The 26,206-nt window shown below is 42.2% G+C and overlaps 2 protein-coding genes across 3 annotated transcripts in view; one reads left to right on the top strand and one right to left on the bottom strand.

The window, feature by feature from the left end:
* Positions 1-26,206, top strand: part of LOC134213431 (NADPH oxidase 5) — a 335,835-nt gene that overhangs the window by 226,370 nt on the left and 83,259 nt on the right. The gene's annotated exons all lie outside the window — the stretch shown is intronic.
* LOC134217735 (carboxypeptidase B1-like) lies at positions 18,200-20,598 on the bottom strand. Of its 2 annotated transcripts, XM_062696546.1 has the most exons (3): positions 20,478-20,598; positions 20,198-20,407; positions 18,214-20,132 (listed from the first exon to the last, which is right to left on the bottom strand). In XM_062696546.1, the coding sequence occupies exons 1-3, from the start codon at positions 20,555-20,557 to the stop codon at positions 19,160-19,162; spliced, it is 1,263 nt and encodes a 420-aa protein (XP_062552530.1). In that variant the 5' UTR covers positions 20,558-20,598; the 3' UTR covers positions 18,214-19,159. The 2 variants fall into 2 exon arrangements, with proteins under 2 accessions (XP_062552531.1, XP_062552530.1); XM_062696547.1 differs by lacking the exon at positions 20,198-20,407 and having other exon boundaries at positions 18,200-20,132; positions 20,478-20,595.

Below are 26,206 nucleotides of genomic sequence, written 5' to 3'. Positions count from 1 at the left end.
TATAGCCTTCTGGTACAACTTTGTTGTACGAGAAAGGCAAAAAACCAACTTAATTCACCGAGTGGTGATACTGCCTTTCTCGCATTTAGCCAAGACACCAACCTTATATGGCGTTGATATGGTTCGATGTACCATTTTCTTCATAACTTTAAAATGCAACGGTCGATCGCTTTAGGCTTTGTCCCCTGTCGAATGAAACTTGTTGCGATGAAATCGGTTAAGAATTATTATATGAAAAGTTGTCTAATGTTTTTCTTAGCTTTTGTGCACACACATACACACACATACACACATACATACGCACGGGCAGACAGACATTTGCTGAGCTCTTCGAGCTGAGTCTATTGGTATATAACACTATGGGTCTCCGAGGCTTCTATAAAAAGCTCGTTCTCGGAGTGAAATGATAGCCTTTCGGTACAACTTTGTTGTACGAGAAAGGCAAAAATAATTGAACTACTACCAGCAAATGAACTGGATTGCACAATGGTCGGATTCGTCAAATTTCACGACATAAATCGATAACTCGAAAACCATCAGTGCTAGAGTTTTGACGTCTTCAGAAGAAATGATCTACAAGAAGAGATCTATTTTTAGTGTAAGTTGTCATTAGGGTGGCCCTTCGGTGAAATTTTTTTAAAATTGTATTTTTTTACCCTTTTGAGTTAGGAGTTCATATAGTTTTACAAAGTTGTAGAAAATTTAATTCTGAGCATTTTCGCTTAATAAACATTTATTTTATCTCATATAGGTGATGTTTTATGACAAAATTACTAAATTTAGATAGGGTGGTCCCGAAAAAAATAGTTTTTAGCTTCCCCTTTCATCAATTCAGAATATTTTCAAAAACTGTCTTAGCATCGCTTCAAGGTCTTTGAATGGCGCATCTTTTGGTTACATAAGATGGTTGATAGCTTCATTTTCAAGCATATTATAAGCGTTTTTTCATGAAAAAGTGATATTTTTCTGAGCATTCTACTGCAGCTAGTAGCAAATATTAGCAAAAATGTCAATCGTTATCTGAAAGTATACATGCAGGCCCATCAAATCCATGGTATTTTGTTTGTCCATCTTTGTCCACTTTTGTTTGATGATAGTATTATTTTTGTACGAAAAATTAGGGTGAAACACATATATCATCTTTTGGATTTTCGCAATATTTGGTAGAATAAAAGACAAGAACACCGTCTTCGACCAGGTATCGTACAGACTGAACACTTAACACCTAGACAACTGACAGGACACATAATACCCAGTGGACCGGTGGAGAATTTTTCGATCACGAAAAGTTTCCTTCTTACCGAGGCGGAAATCGAGCCCACGCTCCATAGTCCATGCCTCTAGACTATTGACTGCGCTAACTGCACGGCCACAAAGCCCACAAAGAATCGTTCTTTATCTAAAATATTTAAATCAACTCGTATAAAAAGAAGTCGAAAAAATCATTATGACATTTTAACTACTGGAACGATTTTCAAGGTGTTCTCATGAAATAAATGCTTAAGAGCACTACTTTTGTGGCGAAATACAAAATCATAAAATTCAAGTTGGTTTTCATGGCTAATTTTCGGAATAATTTCATTTTCACAGTTTCTAAGTGAGGGTCGCCAATGACTACATGAGATTCCATGAAGATTGATATTTGGTCCAGTAGTTCAAAAATTATGCTTTAAATTTTTTTTTCAAAATCTTGATTTTTTCTGACCACCCTGGATCAAAATCGGACAAAATTAAAAATTGAGTTTATTTATTTTCGAAAAAGAATGATTCTACCAAATATTGCGAAAATCAGAGATATGGTATATGTGTTTCCCATTGAATAGCTGATTTTTCATACAAAAATTAATATGATTATCAAACAAAAGTGGACAAAGATGGACAAATGAAATATCATGGATTTGATGGGCCTGAATGTATACTTTCAGAATACGATTGAAATTTTTGCTAATATTTGCTACTAGCTGCAGTAGAATGCTCAGAAAAATATCACTTTTTCATGAAAAAATGCTTATAATATGCTTGAAAATGAAGCTATCAACCATCTTATGTAACCAAAAGATGCGCTATCCAAAGACCGTGAAGCGGTGCTAAGACTGTTTTTGAAAATATTTTGAATTGATGAAAGTGGAAGGTAAAAACTATTTTTTTCGGGACCACCCTATCTAAATTTAGTAATTTTGTCATAAAACATTACCTATATGAGATAAAATAAATGTTTATTAAGCAAAAATGCTAAGAATTAAATTTTCTACAACTTTGTAGAACCATATGAACTCCTAACTCAAAAGGGTAAAAAAATACAATTCCAAAAAATTTTCACCGAAGGGCCACCCTAATGACAACTTACACTAAAAATAGATCTCTTGTTGTAGATCATTTCTTCTGAAGACGTCAACACTCTAGCACTGATGGTTTTCGAGTTATCGATTTATGTCGTGAAATTTGACGAATCCGACCATTGTGGATTGGTGCGATTCACTTTTCTTCATGCTTCGGCACAAGAACAAGCAGCTACTCGTGTTCTTTTGCGCCAAATTGCTTCGTGAACATCATTGATCAGGACCGCAACGGCCCTCCCTGGACACGCACCCGCCGATCACATTTGCAGCACGCAATTCAATTTGTCAATTTTGATTGGAGTCCATACATATTCCCATGATTCGCCGGCGGTTCCATTGAACGGAAGAAGAATTAATATGAAAATTAATGCACGATATTTTGCGTCCGTAAAGCATGAGCTTGCATCCAATTGCTCCCGTGTCGAACTCATAAGACCGATTGGTATTTAAGGTAGGGCGGCTCACCGAATGCACTTTGGTGGAAATGATTTATGATGATGACTTAGAGTATTTCGATCTGGTGTGGAGGTTCTCTGTGTCCTCGGGGCTCTCCCATTTATTTAATCTCGAGTGCGACTTAACGGCTGAGAAATACAAATGTGTTTTCCGAAAAGCGAATGCAAAAATAGGTACACCGATGCTGGGCATGATGCTTCTTATTCGGGGGGATAAGGATTATCGTCATCCCTGGGAGAGCCATAAATTAAATCGGCAAATCCGCCTTCGCACTTTGGATCCGATTTCAAGCAATCAACGTTGCTTGGTAGGTAATTTCGATTTGGTCGAAGGCAGCTTGGTGAAGGTCCAAAAGAGTAAAACATAAAAGACCCAGTTGATTCATTTTTCTGTATATGCTCACATCTTTTACTTACATTGCATCTATTTTGACACAGGTAGCGAAAATTTCCTGGACGTATTCCGCCATCAACATGTCTGTATTGTCTAATTCGATCGATTTTCAAATCTCCGCTATTTGCCCAATTCATTCATTTTCATTACATTTTTCTCGATTGATATTTACAAGGAAATTGTCTTCTAATTTGTATTATGATGATGAAAAAGCTTCCCAGCCAGGTTCCAATTACTGAATGCATGCGATTGGTGGATTTACCATTTGGTTTTAATCACCGGCAGGTAAACAAACAGACTCATATACTGTGGGTCAAAACAGAAAGCACGTGTTTGAGAAGAGAATAGATGAGTGTGATTGATCTGCCAATTGCCGTAGGGGTTGCAATCGTATTCTACCTACATTACCGCTAGGGTAACTTAAGGAGGATAGCATTAAGTGTACCGTAGCATAGTGATAGAGTACCCGTCTAGCATACTGGGAGGTGTGGGTTCGATTCCCAGCCGTAAGTAATGGATATTATTGCATGTTTCATAAATTTTCTTCTTCTCAAAACACATGTTTTCGGTCCTCAGTATCGTTTTCCACATAGTTAAAAGTAAGACGAAAGTAGATAACCTAAACTTGCAAACGATGACGTTGAAGGAAACAGGAAATTTTATAATGACAGATATAGAATAGCTTATTTTCTGAAATTCGGAATATTCTAGTATATCATGTGAACAAGCAAATTATGCAAGTTTTCAAGAAGACTTAATTACTTGACGTGGAAACCATTTATTCGAAATGATCAGACTAAGGCCGAAGTGGCCTGTGCAATACATAAAAGTCTTCTCCATTCAGCTCAGTTCATGGCTGCCGCAAATCGTCCCCCACCTGATCGATCCACCTTGCCCGCTGTGCATCTCGCCTTCGTGTTCCCGTCGGATCGTTGTTGAGAACCATTTTCACTGGATTACTGTACGACATTCTAGCTACGTGCCCGGCCCATCGCAGTCTTTCGATTTTCGCGGTGTGAACGATGGATGGTTCTCCCAGCACTGATGCAACTCGTGTTTCATTCGCCTCCTCCACGTACCGTCCGCCATCTGTACCCCACCATAGATGGGACGCAGCACAACTCCCAGTGCGTGTTGGTCCCCCACGAGCATCGTCCAGGTCTCGTGTCCGTAGAGAACTACCGGTCTAATAAGCGTTTTGTAGATAGTCAGTTTGGTACGGCGGCGAACTCTATTCGATCGGAGCGTTTTGCGGAGTCCAAAGTACGTACGATTTCCTGCCATGATGCGTCTGCGAATTTCTCTGCTGGTATCATTATCGGCGGTCACCAGTGAGCCCAAGTACACGAATTCTTCAACCACCTCGATTTCGTCACCACCGATAGAAACTCGTGGTGGGTGGCTTACATTGACCTCTCTTGAGCCTCTTCCTATCATGTACTTCGACGTGTTGATGACTAGTCCAATCTGATGTTGAAGAGCAGACACGAAAGACCATCACCTTGCCATAACCACGTCTGCACGTTTCGAAGAGACTCGAGAATGCCCTTGAAACTCGAACTACGCACATCACCCGGTCCATCGTCGCCTTGATCAACCGTATCAGTTTATCCGAAAATCCGTATTCGTACATTAACTGCCATAGCTGATGTCGATCGATTGTATCATATACGGCTTTGAAGTCGATGAATAGATGATGTGCGAGTACGTTGGATTCGCGGCATTTCTGCAGTACTTGGCGAATGGCGAACACCTGGTCCGTGGTGGTGTTTGCATATAAAATCCGCCTGGTACTGCCCCATGAACTCCCTTACAATTGGTGTTAGTCGACGGCATAACATTTGGGAGAGTACCTTGTGGGCGGCGTTCAGCAATGTGATTGCGCAGTAGTTGCTTCAATCCAGCTTATCGCCCTTTTGTAGATGGGACACACGACACCTTGCTCCTCCCAAATCTTGGTAATGACCCAGTGCAGCGCTCTAGCCAGTGCCTCACCACCGTGTTTAAATAGCTCTCCTGGTAGTTGGTCAACCCCAGGGCTATGTTGTTCTTCAGCCGGACAATCTTCTCCTGGATTTCCTGGAGATCCGGAGCCGGTAAAATTATGTCCTGCGCGCCATTCAGGTGTTCTTCGTAGTGCCGTCATTTTTGGATCACCTCACGCTCGTCCGTAAGAAGGTTCCTGTTTATGTCAATACACATGTCAGGCTGTGGCACGTGGCCCTTACGTGAACGATTCAACTACAACGGTACAGTTGCTTCGTCTCTTCACAGTCTCGATCTTCCTGCTGGTGCTTTTTACTACGGAAAATCAAGTTTTGTCTGTTCCACGCCCGTTTATATCGTGCCTCGTTCGCCCACGTACGGTGTTGCAGCAATCTCGCCAATGCTAGATTCTTCTCTTCTACTAACTGCTTGCATTCGCCGTCATACCAGTCGTTTCTTTGATCCGGGGGCACCGTGCCAAGTGCAGCGGTTGCGGTGCTACCAATGGCAGATCCACTATATCTCCAGCCATCTTCAAGAGACGCTGCTCTTCCGTTGGGAGTGCCACTTTCTGCTGCTGCGCGTATCCTTGGGCTGGTCTACCGTCTTGTAGCCGCCAAATGTTAAGCTGCAGCGTCCGACTTCGACACATGTTGTACATCGTCGAGAGTTTTGAACGCAGGAATACTGCAACGAGGTAGTGGTCGGATTCAATATTCGCATTGCGGACATTCGTAATGTCGGAGAAGAATTTACCGTAGATTAGAACGTGGTCCATTTGGTTTTTCGTTTCTTGGTTAGGTGATCTCCATGTGGCCTTGTGGATATTTTTGCGGGGAAAGAAGGTGCTTCGGACTACCATTCCGCGGGAGATTGCAAAGTTTATGCATCGTTGGCCGTTATCATTCGATACGGTGTGCAGACTATTCGGTTCGATGACCGGTCTATATATTTCCTCCCTTCCTACCTGTGCGTTCATGTCGCCGATGACAAGTTTGACGTCCCGTGAGTCAATTATTAGCAAGTAGGAATGTAGTGCGCGTCCGATCAAGTTTTCTTTGCCACGCAGAACGATCGCGCGATCATCAAATTATTTAGTTCTCGTTGCACGGGTGAGTAAATTTATTGGCAAGTAAAAATTTAGGGCGCGTGCGATCGTGTTTCCTTTAGTACGCAGAACGATCGCGCAATCATAGAAATATTTTGTTCTGCGCTGTGCGGGTGAGAAAATTAATTAGCAAGTAAAAATTTAGTGCGCGTACGATCGTGTTTCCTTTAGTACGCAGAACGATCGCGCGATCATCGATCATCTGCGTTTTGTGGATGAATAAAAATATTATCCAGTAGAAATGTATAGTGCTGCGCATACTATCTTGCTAGCTTTTAACACGCAAAACTATCACACGATCATCGAAATATTTGGCTCTGCGTTGTGCGGTCGGTAAGGCAATTAATTAGTGCTCGTTCGATTGTGTTTTTGTTTGAACCTCAATAAAACTACACGCTACATTCGGTTGCCAAAACGAACCATATATCCAACGTCCCAGTGATTTCTCGTGAAGGTGCAGATGATTCGTCGGCTTCCATCAAAGCGAGTATCACGTCAACATTTTCCTTCCTATTCCCTAATTAACCTGCACTCGGACACGGCAGGCGCTTAAATTATGGTCACCAGTTCTTACACATTGAAAATGATGTTAGTCCCAAACATCATCTGTTGGTTCTCTGCGTATTTACAGCTGACCTAACAATAACGGAGAAGCAACCCACTATGGGGAATTCTCATACAAATGGGTGGGCAAAAATATTATTCTAATGAAAACTGTTTCTATGCATCATATATTATGTGAAGGAACATTTAAAAATCTTTAAAAAAAGCAAATCACTCACTGAAAGGTGGTACTAGGTATATTTCGAAGAATGATTATAATGATAGTTTTTCTTCTACAACTTTTTGATATTAATCTTCACATGCAAAACAAACCAAACTATCGAAAAGCTGAAGTTATAAGCTTTGAAATGGTATACAAAAACCTTATATTTGGAGAAAAATTGACAAATTGAAGATAGTAAATTTTTCGATTAATGGCCACCCTTTTCCCCATAGTGCAACCGTGGGCGGTCAATCATGCTCATGGTTATTCTCAATGTTAGTATCGCCATCGGGGGTAACAATGGGTGTGGGGGGTGAGAATGGCTCACCGGCAGCCTGGAGGTCATAGAGCAAAATCGTTCAAAAACGTCTCTTATATTTTAGCATTCTTGCCCTCAAATACATTCAATCTATTCTACAAGAATTCTAAGTAGCTGAAACAGTGACCCATTCTCATCCCCATTTGACCCGTTGTCACCACCGACGACGGTAGTCAGAATTGTGATATTCGTAGTTAGATCGCTGTTATACCTATCTTTGCTGCAAAATCTCGTCAAAATTTTAATGATCGGACTCGAAAAAGCATGTTTGACAAGACTTGTTCCGACAGAACTCTGAAATATGATAATTCAAGATATGGTACTTTGACGTTAGCCTCAAGTTAGGCTCAAGTAACATTTCCCATAGAAGAAATGCTTCCCAATATCTGCTTACAGTACTTAAAAAGTGCATACCTCCGAAGTTGATATCTCTGCGCGTTGCAGTAGTTTACGAACTCTGTCAAAACTGCATGCGCCCTTTATTATGGCGCCTTTATTTTTCAATCCACTTTTCGCCACGCAGCTTGTGGCGAAAACAATTTATGTGAGATTAATAACCATCTCACCAGCAGAGCCCCAGTCAGCGGCCGGCCAACCAACCAACCAACCGGCGAGCAAGATTTATCGCCGTCACAGTCGATTAGTACCGATCCCACCGAGCTATAGCCCAGATCGAATCTGGATGCTGGCCGCGGCGAAATGATCCGATCGGAATCGAAAAATTTATGCAAATTGGTGGGCCTACACGCTGTTTGGAAGGTTGTGCGACATTACTGGAAATGTCGGCTGATCTCGGTCCGTTCTCTCCCTGTGGCGTCGTCTCAGATGGGGCATATCCGATTAATCCAGAGGAGATTAACTGAATGCAATCGGGTCCATTAATCAAGATTAGTGTGATGGCCTCGTTTGTAGGCCATTTTATAATTGACTCTCGAAAGATACAGCGTTTGACAACTTGCTTGAGCGAATGGTTTGTTTGCTAAACATAAACAAGTTGAAATGCCTTGCTTCTTCTTCTTCTTCTTCTTATTGGCATTACATCCCCACACTGGGACAGAGCCGCCTCGCAGCTTAGTGTTCATTAAGCACTTCCACAGTTATTAACTGCGAGGTTTCTAAGCCAGGTTACCATTTTTGCATTCGTATATCATGAGGCTAACACGATGATACTTTTCTGCCCATGGAAGTCGAGACAATTTCCTATCCGAAAATTGCCTAGACCGGCACCGGGAATCGAACCCAGCCACCCTCAGCATGGTCTTGCTTTGTAGCCGCGCGTCTTACCGCACGGCTAAGGAGGGAGAAATGCCTTGCACTCAAAGTTAATCTCAATCCATTATATTGTTTTTTTTTTGTAGTTTAACTTGTACGTACAACTTAAGATTATTACGGTCTATCCGTTTTCATTTCCAAAAGTTCTTTTTTGCTGATTTAAGAAGCACATATCTAATCTTGAATGGCCATCAACATGTGTTACTCAAATATCTTCATCTGCAAACACCATTCCAGTACCCTGCTCAGTTTAACCGATGCCTTTCCGGGGCAGTGAGAAAATAGAGAAATAAAATTCCCGCTGACTTGACAAACGATACCTCTGCGCGAAAATGGTAATTAAAACATGTCCAATGCCCTTTCCCGTGCCGTGTGTGGCCCAAGCGAGCCAATTCAACCCTAGCAGTGTGCCATGGAGATGGATCGATCGACCGGCGACAGGATCGCATCTCTCTGGGGAGGGTTTTGCACACTTTAGAAACATGTTACCCATTGGCTACCAACTGTGCTTCGGTGTAGTGGTCGCACGCCACCCGGTACGATACATTCTGCTACTGGAAGCCGTGGTTTCTCGCCAGTCGGCTCCCGTTCATGGATGCTAGATAAACGGTGTAGTAATTGTAAAAATATCCGCAGTTTTTTTAATCGAAATTGATGTTCTTGACCGACAGTATCCTTAAAAGCGCTAGATGAGTTGTCCGTTTTTTACTCGCAGTATCTAATGCGAAACTTGCAACAACCAAACTACCTTTACAAGCATGACTTCTTTATGTATGTTTAGTAAGGGACAATAATCCTTTTCAAAGTAGCAAACTTTTTTTCAATACACTCACATAGTTAAATATTTTTAATAAAATAACTGCAAACCATGGACGAAAAAATTGAACACATTTGTGAGACAAAATCTTCTGGCATCCCGGATACTGATAGTCAACATTTAAAAAAATGATTGCTATCAATCCAGGTGACTACCACCCCTAGACATTATAGCGAATTCCTACCGCATCGAGATATCGATCTCTGTGTGCGGTAAAAGCGCGAGCAACACTTGTTCAACCGGCTTCATGTGTTTCCAGGTGGTCCAGTGCGTACTAGCAGCATCGTGCTATAGATTCCGTCCGTTGAGCCAATCAAATCGGGTCGATCCGATCCGACGATACTCGACCACGGCGATCGAGAGCTCTATTCAAAATAAAACAAACACCATTCAAACCCGTTACTGGAACGATCGGCCCACAGGAAGATCGATCACATTTCGAGTGTGGAACCCGGAGCATGTACCGTTGTGGTGGGTTACACCTGCCTGACAGAGGCTGAGAAGTTACCCACTTTAGTAAAGATTGACAGCTTCTCGATTGAAGAGAGTACAGCACGGTGGCGAGACTTATGAAATCCAAACATTGCCTCGGGCTCCCCCATTTGGGACTACAAAGGAACCTCCACCGCAGCGGTCCATTGATTCAATTGATTCAAGTTCCGACAGGCGCCAACCAAACGTCTGGGTCTTTTGATCCAGTTGAGAGGCATGAAGAACTCCCACGTAAAAAATTGATAACAAGTGTTGATTGCGCGCTGGTATAAATAAAATACAATTTCATGATCTTTTTAATGCTCTTATAATGCTGTGAAAAGTAGTAAAAACAAGTGTCTTTAGATCCCTGCTATCTAACATTACATGTTTGGGAGTAATTCGCAAGCTGTCATATCTGATTTAATACTCGTGTTTCAGAAGCTGGTAGTTAAATTTATTGTTTTGAAAAGCTTGCGCTTACAAATGAAACGTTTTAAACAGCTCACACGACTCATATGACTTGAATTGGAACTCAAGCTGCTGACTGCTGACAATTATTGTGACAATTAATGTCCAATATGACTGGCAGTAGCAATAACAAAACGACGCCGCGCATTAAGATAGCCACATAATGCCAGCCATTTCCACACTGAATTCGCACTCTGAACTACACACAAAGTGGTAATTATAAACGTCTTTCTTTGATCTGTAGAGTAGTCGCGAATCGCACGGGTCCAAAATGCACTTGACTTGGGTCAGACGTCAGTCAGATTTTTACGTTTATGACAGCGCGCGGTCGCCGGCTCAGCAACCTCGCAGCCCTCCTCGTGCGGCATGATTTCGAAGGGTTCTTCATGAAAGACAAACCCAACGCAAGCACAGAAAAACAACTTCACTACAGTCTGCGTAGGTTGTTCAAGCTCCAGCCTAGTCAAGAGCTATGAACAGCTTAGTGCACTATAAAAAATACACAACGTGGACAGCGCACCAATTGGATTGACGTGTTCGGCAACCAATTGCTTTGGTCAAACCAGATGGACCATAATTATACTTAAATCTTAATAGCCATTAATGAAAGGCGCTAGTTCCAATAATCGTCATGTTCATTCGGATGAGATTGAGCCCTTCAATCGTCACCGGCGGTTATTAACATGACCTCGCACTTCACACATATAGAATCCCTGGATGTTGGGGTACAGTGGCGGACTTACGAATAAAAGCCAATATATTCCTTTCCTATCTATGAAGAAACAATATCCAGAAAAATAATTCGTTTGGCAACATATGAACACTTCTAGTAGCTTAATTCATAGTATACTCGATGCTAAGCATTGTATTCAAGTAGACCAATTTAAAGAGGGAAATCAAATTTTATTAACAAATGGCGAAAAGGCTCAAAAACTGTTTGAAAAGATTATTTTAAATAGAATGATGGTGACAATTCTATTTTTGCCGATGAGCAATTTGGTTTTCGCCATGAGCATTCAACCACTTATCAGTTATTAAGAGTTACGAATTTAATTCGGCTCAACAAATCTGAAGGATATTCGACTGGAGTTGCTCTTCTTGATATAGAGAAAGCATTTTACAGTGTTTGACATGAAGGTTTGATTGTAAAATTGATGAATTTTGATTTTCCTCTGTACATTATTAAACTGAGCCAAAATTATTTATCAGGTCGCTCACTGCAGGTAAACTATCGAAATTCTAAATCTGAAAGATCAAGCTCTATCTAGTAAAAGGGCGAATGTCGCAAGAGAGAATTCTCTTCGTCGACTTCCCCTATTTTAAATAAAAGTGACAAGCAGATGATTTCTCTCAGTTTATTTCCTTAGATTGCAAGTTAGAATTGTTTTCTATCTCTCTGAGGTGGTAAACCACAAAAAAAATCCGCTGCTTGCCTCTTTTATTTAAAAAAGGGAAGTCGACGAAGAGAATCCTCTCTTGCGACATTCGCCCTAATTCCAGATAGAGCTTGAGATAACCTGTAAGAGCTAGTGTTCCCCAAGGCAGCATACTGGGGCCCATATTATATAACATTTTTACTTCTGACTTTCCTGATTTGACGCCAGGGTGTCAAAAATCTTTGTTTGCAGATGACACAGGTCTCTCAGTCAAAGGGCGAAGCCTTCTTGTCATTTGTAGTAGATTGCAAAAAAGTTTGGATATTTTCTCCACTTACTTGCAAAAACGGAAAATTTCCCCGAGCTTCTTATTTGAAACCTTCTAGCAGATATATTGTCACTATGAATGGGGTTTCAATTAATTGGTCTAGCGAAGCCAAATATTTAGGACTTCTGCTAGATCAAAAATTAACTTTCAAAAATCACATTGAAGGCATTCAAGTCAAGTGTAACAAATATATTAAGTGTCTATATTCACTTATAAACAGTAGACAGTAGTAATGGCTGTCTGTTAGAAAATAAGTGACTGGAAGATTTGTCCGCAGAAGATGGTCGAAGGCCAGTAAATCGACCGAAACGTCCGGACAGTCTGGCAAAGTTTTGTTTTGTCATTTTTCGCCGAAAACAAATCGATGAGAATTCCCACCAGTCTTAAATATTGTAAATCTGCCAAAAGACTCTGGATGTCAGCAAAAAAAAAAATAAACATTTTGTGTATCGCATTCAAAATAATTTTTCTTGCTTTTAAGTTAATAGTTAAGCGAAACAAAAAACCAAATAGGTGCTGTTCTTTAGGTTTGGCCTAATATCCGCCCGATTTTTAACCAAAATCAGTCAAATTATTCAGGCGGATTCACACGTACAGCACACGTCCCAAGTAGAAGAATTTTGATCCATCTGACCACACCATTCTTTATACGGGCGTCCTACCAACTCAGAAGAAAAAAACTCCCAATCTGCGCAATCTTTCCTGTAAATAATTGACCTTTCCCGTCAAAAATTTTTATTCGCTCAATCGATTCTGAGACAATAAAATGGGATACAATTTCAACAACTAGTTTTCGAGAAACGAAGATTTTAAAACAGGTGAGCAAAAACTGGAGTTAGGGTAATTTTTGGGTGTCTTATCCTATTTACAATAGAAGACATTCGAGTTGTAACTGGCACAACAGTCGATTTTCTACATCTCGATGTTCTATATCTCGATGTCTCTTCCTATATCTATGGATTTCGCGGTCCCTCAAGGGTCTAGGTCTCGATAAAATCTCTATTCCCTATTCCCGGCCTAACATGCCGGTAAGACTGCATTATTTAATTGATATTTATGACAGAAAGCAACTTTTCCTGAATTTTGTGGTCCACGTGATATCGCAATGGGGTTCACTTCTGCTTTAAAAACAGCTATTCTTGGTAAACATCATTTGAAAAAGCTTTTATTCGATTTAAATTAACGAGGTGTGGCACGTATTTCAGTCACAGCGATTGCTTTTCCGGCAGTCTTTGATTCAATTCCCGGCATAAGCGATTTTCACTCAATCTCTCAACATCTTAATCACTCATTCTCTCTCGGGACGGTAAAAAATGCGATGTAAATAAAAATATACACGTTCCTCGACAACGTGATGCCAGATGGTATTATTGTATAATTCATAATAATTTTGATTTGGTCTTGGTTCGTTGGCTTGTCGTATGGCGATGTCGGGTTCTTCAGATTTTGTTGTAAAGGTGGGCGTCTTTTAGGAAGTTGATGACTTTTCTTTCGTCTAACGGGTTGTTTTGTATGGCCGTGTTGTGTGGTATTACGCACATGTGCTGAGGATATGGTTGAAGGATAGAGTGCAACTACATTCCTCGCACCTATTGTGGAAGCCCATTACCAGAGGGTCAATATTTGTTGGTAATCATTGACTAGTATAGCCGATATATGGAGGTGTGCGGAATGAAGGAAATAACAACAGCAGATACCATAAAAAAAAAACTCGCCATCGTGTTCACCCGTTATGGGATTCCACTGACATTGCGTGTAGATAACGGGCCTCAGTTCAGTGCAAAATGCGAAGAATTCCATAGTTTTTGCAAAAGCAATGGCATCAAGATAATCAATACCATTCCGTATTGGCCAGCGATGAATGGCGAAGTTGAACGCCAGAATCGATCGATATTGAGAAGACTACGAATAGCACAAGTTTTGGGAAAGGATTGGAGATTGGAGTTGCGACAATATCTACTTACATACCATTCAACGAATCATAGTGTCATCGGAAAATCACCTGCGGAACTTATGTTCGGAAGGAAGATTCGCAATAAGCTACCCGGTGTTCCAACGTCAGAATTGAAAGATGAAGAAGTTAGAGATAGAGACAAACTGCACAAGGAAAAACAGAAGGCAGACACCGACAAGAGAAGGTTTGCTCAAGAAAGTGTAATCGAAGTCGGAGACCAAGTGATGATGAAAAGAATGAAGAAAACTCACAAACTGCAATCAGATTACTCGCCAGAAGAATTCCAGGTGATTCGTAAAGTAGGAGCAGAAACAACTGTACGTTCATGCGTTCCAGGAAAGGAATTTAGTCGAAACGTGGCACAATTGAAGAAAATTCAACAACCGGTTACAGTATCAGATGAACGAGAGGAAATGAAACAGTGTGAAGATTTTTGCAGGGTAGAGAAGGCATACGACAGTGAGAGATGTACTGAGCAAACGAAAGAAAATATTCCCGATGCAAAAAAAGCGAAAGAACCAAAAAGATTAAAACAAGCAGAAGAAATGATCCATAGGCGAAGAATTAGAACAGAACCACAGAGATATAAAGATTATGTTGCTCATTAAATTTATTAATGTAAGAGAGGGTTGAAGGATATAGGAGTAGGTCAAAGAAGGAAGGCCAAGGACGGGGAGTTCAGTTATCAAGTGTGAACTAGTCGCGTGAGGTTGTGCTAACGGAGCAATTAATAAAACGAAGTTAAGTGTGTGTAAGAGAATTATTGTTGGTGTGTTATTCATCATCATTCATCATCTTCTGAAGATCCTAAACCATTACACATTCCACGGGAAAGGAGTCGTTCATCCGTTTCTTATTTATCGCCTCCAGGAAGGCAGTTTTATCGCTTATCGGGGTAGGTTTTTAAACATAGGACATCCGGTGCCGTTCGATCTGGCAGTCTTGCTCTTACCTCTTTAGACCGCGAAATCCAGTTCGGCCACAGAAAAGATGTTGCCGTCGTTCATGACGTTGCCGTCGTCTGGTGGGATTTGGAATGCCGATGCAGGAGCGGAATACCTCAGGGTGACAATTACTTGAAGAAATGGTCAGCTAACGTATCAGCTATGATCGTGGAGTTTCATTTATTTTCTTTTGAATAATAAACATGTATTAAGAAATTGAAGTATCATGTTACAAATCAGCATAGCAAAATTAGTATATTTAAGACTAATTCGAAATCTTCATTTGGGCAGAACTGAAAATAGGATTTTTTCTATCAATCGATTGGTGCGATTTGGCTGAGCTTATTAATTTGATAATTTTAAACTTTCTAAAAAAATCTTTTTTGTCGATTTTTTTTATCTTTCAATTTGGGGTAACTTTGATCATCAAACGTTTCAATCATTAATTTATTTAGCAAGCGTCTGTAAAAGCCTTTGGTAAGTACTTGTAGTAACAGAAAATAATAATTTATTCTTTTATTTAAAATGGGTCAACTAATCGATTTTAGCCAGGCGATCAAAGTTCCCCCGGCTTACGTAAGCAATTTTTTGTTATTTAAACGGTACCAATGAAGGTACCATTAATGCTTTTCAGACAGTAAGGAAGGCTAAATTGATGGTGTTTTATGTTGTTTGAAATCACTGCATCTCCACAAAAACTATAGGAATTTTAGTTACACTCTGATAAGTGAAGCGAACGTGCCAATAATTATTTCAATGGAATACTGCCCGATGGCTTCTGCAAACTGTTTAGGATTGCACTTTTGACGTAGGACTTACGTCTCTCTTTACTATAACGGGTGTCATTTCAAAATATTCGAATCGACCGCGTTACATTGTGTTGAAAGATTTTAAACGTTAATAGCGTTCGTCTCAGTGGACGAATTTCTGCGGTAAGCCCCTCAATCGACAGATGTCAAGTATGCCTTCCATGTCCATACTTGATAAGACCTGAAAAACTTGTTTCAATAGGCATGAAACTGTTTTCAATGAAAAACATTGAGATCAAGGGAACCTATAAATATGGGTACCGCATAATTCTTGCATCATTCCATTACCACGTTCTGATTGGTGCATACACCAGCGAATGAGCAGCCGCTGGGTCTGCCGAGAAGCCATAAAATAGCGCAACCGGGACAAGCGAAGCAACCGCATAATCGGTTGAACAGCACTCACACCTTTTAGCAGGGAATGAAGTCTGCACCGACCGCTTTTTCGGCTCGACACCATCGAAGCGACCATCATCAGCCGAAACCTAGCCAGTACATCAGCAGTCCACCCTACAGACCCGACAAAGCAGCAATGCTGAGCAAATACCGGCAGCAGCAGCAGAGTCGAGCCGAGAGCGGCCGGCATCAGTGCTGAGCCGAGACAGGCTGAAGAAAAGCCACATGATGCAGCATGTATGTCCAAAAAACAAACGGTTCTTCAAAGAGTCAATAATAGAGATCAATATCAATGCTTTCAATACCCTTCGGGATAGAAATTGTACTTGGGTGCCAAATCTAATATTCTAGAGATAAAATTTTATGAGTGATTTTCATAAATAGCGCCAGTGGAGATATATCAGCTTCCACACTGATATTCTTCCCTCCCCCTTCATACGGGAGCTTGGCAGAAGGAAGGTCGTGTGATATGTGCCATCGCAAATATAGCCCTCCGCTCGCTTTCAAATCGACTTCTATAAAAACATTCTTCATGCCTGCCGTATCCTAACGGAACTATCAATTCTATACCACAGACAAACAGACATAACACATTGAACATTTACTCATCAAATTCATCGTCGTTCAAACACTAACGACATCTGTTGATTTAAGTTAGTTGGGCAAATCACGAACCAGATGGCGGTAGTGAGCAAACGTCAAACTTGAGCAAAAACGATGCGCGCCACGAGTGATCGATTGGCCAACGAATGATTATTTGAATTCACCAGTTAATCAGTGAACGATGGAAATTCGACGAGTGTTATGTCTGTTTGTCTGTGTCTATACTTTCGCCTCTAATTCTATCATGAACATGTACGTCTAAGTTTGGAAGGGCCGTACACATATTACGTAAGCACTTACGGGGGGAGGGGGGGTCGGTCAATATCTTACGCTCCATATAAATTCAAAATCATTTGTATGAAAAAAATCTTACATGGGGGGAGGGGGGGTCGAAAAACCCAGAAAAATTGCTTACGTAATAAGTGTTCGACCCTGAAGATGATAGTAGGATTTCCATATCATTGTATAATGTTCTCCTTCAGTCGCTATCGCACGGATTAGAAGTCTCTTCAGTGGAAGGGCTGAGATACAGTCTACATCCCTGCTGAGCCAACTTGTGGTTTATTTCAGGCAGTCCGTCAATGGGAAGGTTGCCATTGTCAAGGCTAATATTTCGTGACCGGACAGATACTTCCTGAATTTTTTTGATGATTCTTGTTCGAGGTAGATTTGATTTCTGTGTCGGTTTGATGAGAAGATTTTGCCAAGGAATGGTATGCAACGCCGATTATTTATCCAAAATAGTTGATGTGAGAAATTTGGACATGTTATGTATCTTAAAGCCATGGTCAAGTCAAGTCCAACGTCCACTTAGCGGTTATGTCACAGACATTACCCACTGTTCGTTTTTTCGACAGAATGGACGCGCAACTCAAATGCACAGTTGTTCAAGATTTTTTTCAATTATCTTCGCTGTTACACGCCGAGAAAAAAAATCACACCATACATGCTTTACGGCTTCTGCAAACTCCATTCAAAATATCTAGGGTATCTGTTCCATAATGAATAACATGATCCTATATCAATAACATTCGTAAAACAGACAATTTAGGCTCAACTTGTGTCGTGTTTTGATGTTTTCCGGCGTGCTCACTGCTAAAAAAATTCACAAAATGAGAAATAAAACAATTAGCGCACCAATTCTTTGTTTTCGAATGGTATTGATTTGGGTACATGGTATGAATTCAAGGAGCAGTTCCCCTATATAGAAAATTCTACAGAACATTTGTAGCACAAATTTATTTATCACAAATCTTTTCTTTCATACATGCGTCGTATGCATATTTCAAGAAAAGTTCCAATATTATCTGAAATATTTATGCAGTGCTTTGAAACAAGCCATTTTTAAGATTAGGGGAAGAGGCCCCAAAACGCATATTGCCCCCTCCTTCCCCTATCATTTCTACGCTTGCGCATTTTCCAATAATATAGCTTTATTTAATAATTATTTTTTTCAACCCATATTGTAACTTCTTTGATAGCATAATTAAAAATAGATTTCAACTAATTATCAGCCACTGCGCTGCGAAGTGACATAATCCGTTGAGCTACTGCCAATCGGACAGTAATTCGTAGTTTCAACGCTGCGGCTTATTTGTGACCGGTCTCCTCCGTTCCTCCATCTCCCCAGTATGTACATCCCGCCAACCCAAAGTAATAATTATCGGTCAGACGCACCGCCCCACACTGTTGACCACAACGAAAAACAATTAATTTGACTGCCAATTAAACGCCACGCCACTCGGTCAAAGCAGTTTAACCCCTTCTTGCTAAAAAGCTCGCTCCATTATTTGGTTCATTGTTTACAACCTTTTTGGGCTCCCTATGGGTCTTGAGTGCAGTCTGAGAGGGTTCCTCTTGAAAATAAAAACACACACTTAAGCCCATTTCGGGCGGAGCTCGTCTGATGGTTAAACCACTTAACAATTGAACGCTTTTCATGCGGTTCGACTGTGCGGCCAACCCACGCACCGAAATGCAGTAAATTTGGTGGATATCGAGAAATTAAGATTGTTGAATATTCACACTTATCAAGCTGGGTACTCGTCGCGTCGCAGGAGATGAGAGTCCAATTTCGGTTGGGCTTTTTTGGTACGCACTTAAGCAGTGTGGAATTTAAATATTGGAACTGTGTATTAATCCACCTGATATTATTTTTTTGTATTTAAATTGTATAAGACGTGTGTGTGGACAGCTTCCATGAAATTGCAATACCTTTTTTATGACCAAGAAATCATATATCTTATTAACATGTTTGATCAGCGTAAAAATTAACACATTATTATACGCTCGGCTTATCTCGTCGAACAAAGCACTACAAAATGTTCATCGAAGATTATCCCTTCTCAGTTTTAACGACCTCTCGAGCCTCTCTTTTTGGTTGGTGACTTCAACTTTCGGATTGCATACACGAGCTCTTTTATACCAATAAACGATTCCTTAACAATATCAACAATGGCACTCGTTGGTGGCTGGAAATCACTGTACCCATATTCGGCAATCTCCATAGCAAATGGGAAATCTATGCCCACGGAGTACGCGTAGTCTATGCTGGTCCCGCTGGCCTGGTAGCGCAATATTTCCGCACTCGATCCGACTTTGTACTCCTGGTGACCGTAATGCCACATTGCCCTCGCTGCCGATACCCCAACTTTCCGCAAGTCATCAGCATTCTCCACCGGGTTGCTCTGGAAGCTCCACGGATGAATCAAAAATCCACCAAAACTGTGCAAATTGATGTACAACTCGGCATCTGGATTGTTATCTATAACTGATCGGAGGGCTCTTGTTTCCGGCTCCGAAAATGGAGCATACCCTCGAAATCCTGGATGACACTCGGCGGAAAACAAGGATTCTCCTACGTCCCATCTAAACCCGAAATTTCTGTTCAAATCCACACCAACGCACTTGTCACTCAAACGTCTTCGGTTCTTCCGCCAGTATCGATCAGTTTCCATTGAATAAATATAGCCATCTGGATTCACCAAAGGAATGATAACCCATTTATACTCGTGTAAAGCGCGGTACTGATCGCCATCTTCAATCAGTTTCTTGATTAGGTACAGTGCCGTTGACACGGTGATCCACTCTCGGGCGTGGATCCCTGCGTCCACAATAATCGTCTGCTCTTTATCGGGATTAATCGTGATTGCTCGAATCGGACGACCTTCTACAGACCAACCGATGATACGAAACCGAATCCACTCGAAGTTTTCGGTCGCAATTTGAACCATGTAATCATTGATCTCCTCATACGTCGGGTAACTGTTCAGGAAGGTCGGCTCTTCCAGCTGCATCGTTGGCGAAAGGTTAACCGAATAGTTTCTGAAACGAGTCCCAAATCAGTCAATACACCCCATAGTCGGTCGCTACTAACCACGAGGCCATACTTTCCGAAATCTTCCACCCTCACGGTGTAGTTGATGTGGTAGTCCTTGAAGAAGGACTCGACAGTATTCTGCAAGACCGGCGGCACAAGCACCCGCTTGGGGCCGACCTTGCTTAGGGCCCAAATGTCGATACTTGGACGGTGGTGCTGAAGATATAGCAGAAGCTGGACTTCGTGGCCAGTGTTGACGGGCACTTCGTACAGTTTGTAACTGCAAGCGGGGTGATGTATGAGAGAGAGATTGTGGGTGATCATTTACATGCAGGTTCGGAGGCGCTTACCCATTGTAGCGATTGGAACTAGCGTAGCTTAGAACGCCGAGAAATGCTGCTAGCGCTGGCAGCAGGTTTTGTATCTTCATTGGAGTTTGGATTTCGTTGAGCCTACAATGGACTACTACTAAAATGCGGTTCTAGTATGAAGGCGCATTTATATGGACTTTAAATTGTAAACAATCTTAATGAAACGATTTTATGGCTACTTGCCAGACGAGTTATGGATCAACAAGTTTATTATGCAGCTGTTCTTCATTTGATATATGTAGCAACGCAGAATGCTTATGCCTAAACAAAATGTTTTTCATAAAGATGTGTTATGCCTTTTGCTGGAATAAAAATGAGATCGATTCCCTAGCCTTGCGACCCAGATATAACACTTTTTTTTAATTTTTCGTTCTCCAAGACGTAACGAGTAGACTAAATGTTTTCTTCAAAAACGTTTAGCGGAAAGGATAATTGATTCTACCGAACGCATCAATAGTGATCAATAAAATGCATAAAATGCACATATTATTACACCAGGACCTTGAGGTGACGAAACCTCAACAAAGGAATGAAAGAAGTTAATTCATTAAGTTAATTAATTAAGAAGTTAAAATCTGGATAGATGGAACCAGGGTTCCAGGTAAAGGCTAAAGCAAGCAGCCGCCGAGACTGAAGATCTTTTAAGTTGGTCCTTTGTACCCTCATCAAACGGGAGAAAATAGAAGCGAGAAGCTTGTTACAAGCGGTAGAACATCATGCCGCACCAAGCGGCTTTTTAACTGACTTGAGATAATTTATTCGTAAAAGGAAAAACGGAAATCATTTCATAGCTATTCAAACGTACATTTGTTGTAGGATATCTTGAGTTATGAGGCTACGAGATACCAACTACGACTTGTAATCAATTAAATCTGCTGAATAAAAGCTTGGGCAGAAAAATAAAATTAAAAATTAATAATTAATTTGATGTGATTTGCAACTTTTGAACTCCGGCCATAAGGAATCCCATCTGCATCCGATCAGGATACTGAAAGCTTTTTAACATCTTAGCGGCTGCGTTGACCATTGCGGGAGTGACTCATGTCATAATCAGTTGATTTTCGGCCATGAGTTCCGGTCGGTGTCTTTGGCACTGTCAAGAAAAGTTTGATTAACGTTAGTTCGTTCAGCTTCGTTTTCATTGCTTGCAATCCAGCAATGGCACACATCTTTCATGGAACATCAAATTGATTGGTGCCGCTGCAACCACAATCGTCCCCTCGCCTTTGCAGTAAATCGTGTTCGAGCTTTCTTATGGGTCCAAAAGATCGCGTGAGGATGACAACATCCAAATGCTGTTCTGACGGTTACCGTCGTACCCAGTCGAGGAAATCGTTACCAAGTTGAAAGAAGAGCAGTTGAAAATAGTCAATGTGTTCGCCATCAGGCGTACCAAGGGAGGCAGTCTCCTGGACCACCTTGTTTTGGTCCACCTAGATAAGAGCTGCATGGCGGACCGGCGGAGTGCAGGATCTCCTTTCGACACCATTGACGGGAGGAAGCGATTTCGGCCAAATAAGCGCAATATAACGCAATACGTGAACTGCTTTGCGTTTGGTCATGGGACACGTAACAGCCACATGAATCCTCGTTGTAAAAAATACTCTGAATGCCAAGCAACTCAAGATTGTACCAACTTGGACGAGGAAGGGGAGCTCAAGTGCGTTAACTATAGCTTCATTCATGGATGTAACATGACTCCCCAAAACGCGTGGACTATTTGGAGATCGTTAGGCTTCAAGAAACTGTAACCGTGGATCATATAGACGACATCCTCCTCCAAAGACAGAAGAATATTATCCATCGCTTTGGTAGAAGGTTCCAAACCTTGCGCCACTTCAGCTACATCGTCAAGTATCCCGCCTACCTACTCCATCGGCTCAAGAACGCTTCACGACAGCCGCTGCAGTTCCTCGAAAAAATCTTCGTAACTTTATTAGGAAATTTCTTGGGGAAATTTTCGGAGCTTTTTTTTTTGGACGATGGTTTCGATCGGAAGCATTTCAAGCACTGATGAACAATGTTCCGCACCACGCTTCTCCCTCCCAACGGCCAAAAACTGCGGGCCGGCGTGTAACAGTTTCTCGTGAAAATACCGTAGAATTAATATTGTAAGCTGATGGCGTGCTGGTAGAACCATAGGGTGTTTAGCATCCTCTGCTTCTTCTGAATGTGCTATTCGTCCTCCAATTCTAATGGCTTGGTCACTCGAAATGTATGGTTTGTGCAAACGCAGTGGTGACCTTCTCGATACAGTATCTCCCTTCGACAGCGTTCTCCGTTCATCCACAAAAAATCCTTCTGAACTCTTCGTACCAGGTTGACTTCTGCATTTTTCAGCTCAGCTGTTGTGAGGAACTTCGGCGGATTTAGCTGTTCTCGTGGTGTACGCAACAATTTCAGGTACCGTAACCAGTAGGCTGTGCGTCTAACGAGGTCAGTGTACGATTAGGAACGTCCAAGGTACCATTCGTTAAACTCCTCAGCTGAGGAATTCTCGCTTAACTTTTCAAAAGGACCTAAGTAACATTTTTTTCATGAATTAATTTGAATACTGCAATCAATAGCATTCATGTTGTTCTGTTGATTGCGCTATTCAAATTAATCCATGAAAAAATGTTACTTAGGTCCTTTTGAAAAGTTAAGCGAGAATTTATGCATGCGACAGCTTCAGCTCCGATTAATAGCTCTGGAGGTCCTGGCCAATGTTCGGGTTGCTTCTCCAGCAATCTCGGTCCACACCACCTGAAACTGCTGTGCATTATCTCCTGCGGCATGATGCCTCTCGAAATCAGATCGGCCGGATTTTCTATTCCTGTTCTGGTTTTGTTAGTGTCTGGATTTTTGATACTCGGTACGTGGTTGTCGGTAAGGTATTTATCCAACGCAAGACGCAGGTAGAATCCGTCCAAAAGTACACCTGCGTGGATATTTTTAATGAATCCAGAACCGTTATAAGGAGTTCTGCCGCCAAAACTGCGCCGCACAGCTCCATAGTTTGGCATTTCAAGGGTGCCACGCATGATTTAGATGACAGAAGGCACACCTTTATTCTTCCTGCTGCATCTACACTTCTTACGTAAATGCAACAACCATATGCTTTCTCGGATGCATCCGAAAAGCAGTGAATCTCCGTAGAAACTGCTGCGGGAACGATGACATAGCGGTCAATGAACATTCGTTCAACAGAGGAAGCTGGCCAACTAACTTCCTCCACATCTCACTCGCCGTCGAAGGTATGGGCTGGTCCCAGTCCAGCGCACGATCATCTTCGTCCCTATATTTCCACAGCAACTGCATCACAATTTTTGCAGTTGTGATTGCTGCCCCGAGCAATCCTAAAGGGTCGAATAGCGTTGCTATAACCGAGAGTACCTCTCTTTTACTGAACTGCTGCCTTGGTCGCACCGAGGGAATGTAGAAGTTGAACTTCAGCTTATCACTCTTCGGCATCCAGATGAGCCCGAGGATTTTAATGGACGGATCCTGGTCCAAGTTGATTCCGTCCCCCGCTCGAATCGCTAAACTGTCCTCAGGAAGTCCCTCCAAGACCTTGGAACTGTTGGATGCCCACTTCCTGAGTCTGAAACCGCCTCTTTCCGTCATTTCACTCAACTGTCTTCGCAACTCAAAGGTTTCTTCTACCGTGTCCGCTCCCGTGATGACATCATCCATATATGTGTCTTCGCTCGCCGCACGTGATCCGAGGGGGTATGCCGTTTCTTCATCCAACGCCAGCTGTTTGAGTTCTTGTGGCCAAATACGGCGCCGGTTTGGTACCGTAAGTAATGGTCTTGAGCTCATACACGCTGATGTTGTCTTGAGGATCTGAGCGCCACAGGATACACTGCAAAAGCCTATCCTCCGGATTAACCCAAATCTTCCGAAACATCTTCTCGACGTCAGCAACGAGCATTATTTGCTTGGTACGGCTTCGCATGATGATTGATCTGAGATCATCCTGTATCAACGGACCTGTCAGCAGCACGTCGTTGAGCGATACGCCGGACGATGTTGAGAAAGAGGCATCGAACACCACGCTGACCTTGGTAGTAGTGCTGTCCTCCTTGAAAACGGGATGATGAGGTAAAAAGCACCGCTGTGTTGTTGTTAAGGCCGCTCCGTCGACCTTCCCCATGTGTCCCATCGACTCGTATTCCTCCATGAAATTGTGGTAGCTTTTGAGCAGGTTGGCATTCCTTGCCAGCCGTCGCTCCGTACCTTGAAGACGCCGGATCGCACTGTTCTTGGATTCGCCCAACCGTTCAATGGCGCCTCCTTCCTTCGGTAGTGTAACCGTATACCGGCCATTGGAATTTTGTTGGACTGTATTTTGGAATAAGTCCTCACATCGTTTTTCCTCCTGTGGTTCCTCCTTCACCGAACCAACTTCTTCGCTAGACCAGAACCGGGCAACTAGAGATTCTAGATTCTCTGTTGCGGAAGCGTTGCATGTAATGTACAGATCCTAATGAGAATTGGATAAACCTCCACACACTACCCATCCAAAAACCGATTTATTCAACGTCGGCAATTGGCTGCCTAGGTTGAACCTTAGACCGGTTTCAAAGAAATAAAAAAAATCGATACCGAGCGCCAAGTCCACCCTGCTGGATTCAAAGAAAGCGGGATCTGCCAGTTTGATACCTGGAGGTATCGTCCAACCATCCGTGCGCATCGTAGCTGTTGACAGATTCACCCTTACGTTAAGAAAAACGAGAAAGTTCATTGCTTGCGAGAAAGGAGAAACTCGCGATCGCACCATCGCTTGTATTTTGCGTTTGACCTTGGTTCCTGCTTGACCTATTCCACGTACCGAAATATCCACCTTTTTTCGTTGGGTCTTCATCCGTTGACTCAGTCGCTCCGTAATGAAGTTGCTCTCTGAGCCCGAATCCAAGAGAGCGCGAACAGGAAACCTTCCACCTTGATCGTCTTCCACGACGACGACCGCAGTTGCCAGTAAAACTTGCGAAGAATATTGGTGAGCCGCACCAGAAACCGAAACCACCATATTGACCACCTGAGAGGAACCCGAACCAGAAGCTTCGTTGACTCCGGAGGACTTCCTTAGGATTGAAGGATAGTTGCCCCTACCAACCGCTGCGACCTTTGAAGAATTATGCTTCTCCGACCTGAAACACACCAAAGTGTGGTGACGACCCTTACAATTGAACTTGGACTGGCACTCCTAAGACAAATGACCCACTCGGAAATAACCTGTTGAACGGATTGAACCTGCCTTTTCTTGAGCTATGCTTACTATTGTTGTACCGCTTAGTTAGCGCATCCCACGCGATCTTATAGTTAGCCTGGGTAATCTTTAGTGGATCTATTAAAGTCTTTGGTTCCCCTGAAGACACCCCTTTAAATAATGAAATTTTCCACCTCCGGTAGATCAGTCCGCCAGTGGATCAAGGATGTGAATAAGTCACGGAAACTAATCCACTCGTCGATATCGCCGTTGAATGACTGCAGCTTGATTTGTGGCAGCCGTACATGATCGAGGACCCCATGCACCATCGAGTCGTTTGCACGCGTTGACTGGTCCTGCTCTGGTAGACCTTGTAGCTCCTTCGCCTTGTCCGTGAAGGATGACTTCGAGCGGTAGTATCGATCGCTGTAGATAAGACGATCCTTGTTGAAGGTCTCATCATCCTCGTCGTAGTCGTCGTGGCATTTGATCTCCACCAACGTCTCGCCGTACT

Source organism: Armigeres subalbatus, chromosome 2 (genome assembly GCF_024139115.2).
Source record: "Armigeres subalbatus isolate Guangzhou_Male chromosome 2, GZ_Asu_2, whole genome shotgun sequence".
NCBI classification, from domain to species: Eukaryota; Metazoa; Arthropoda; class Insecta; order Diptera; family Culicidae; genus Armigeres; species Armigeres subalbatus.
Note: the sequence above shows the minus strand (reverse complement) of the source record. Positions and strands in the feature narration are given on the sequence as shown.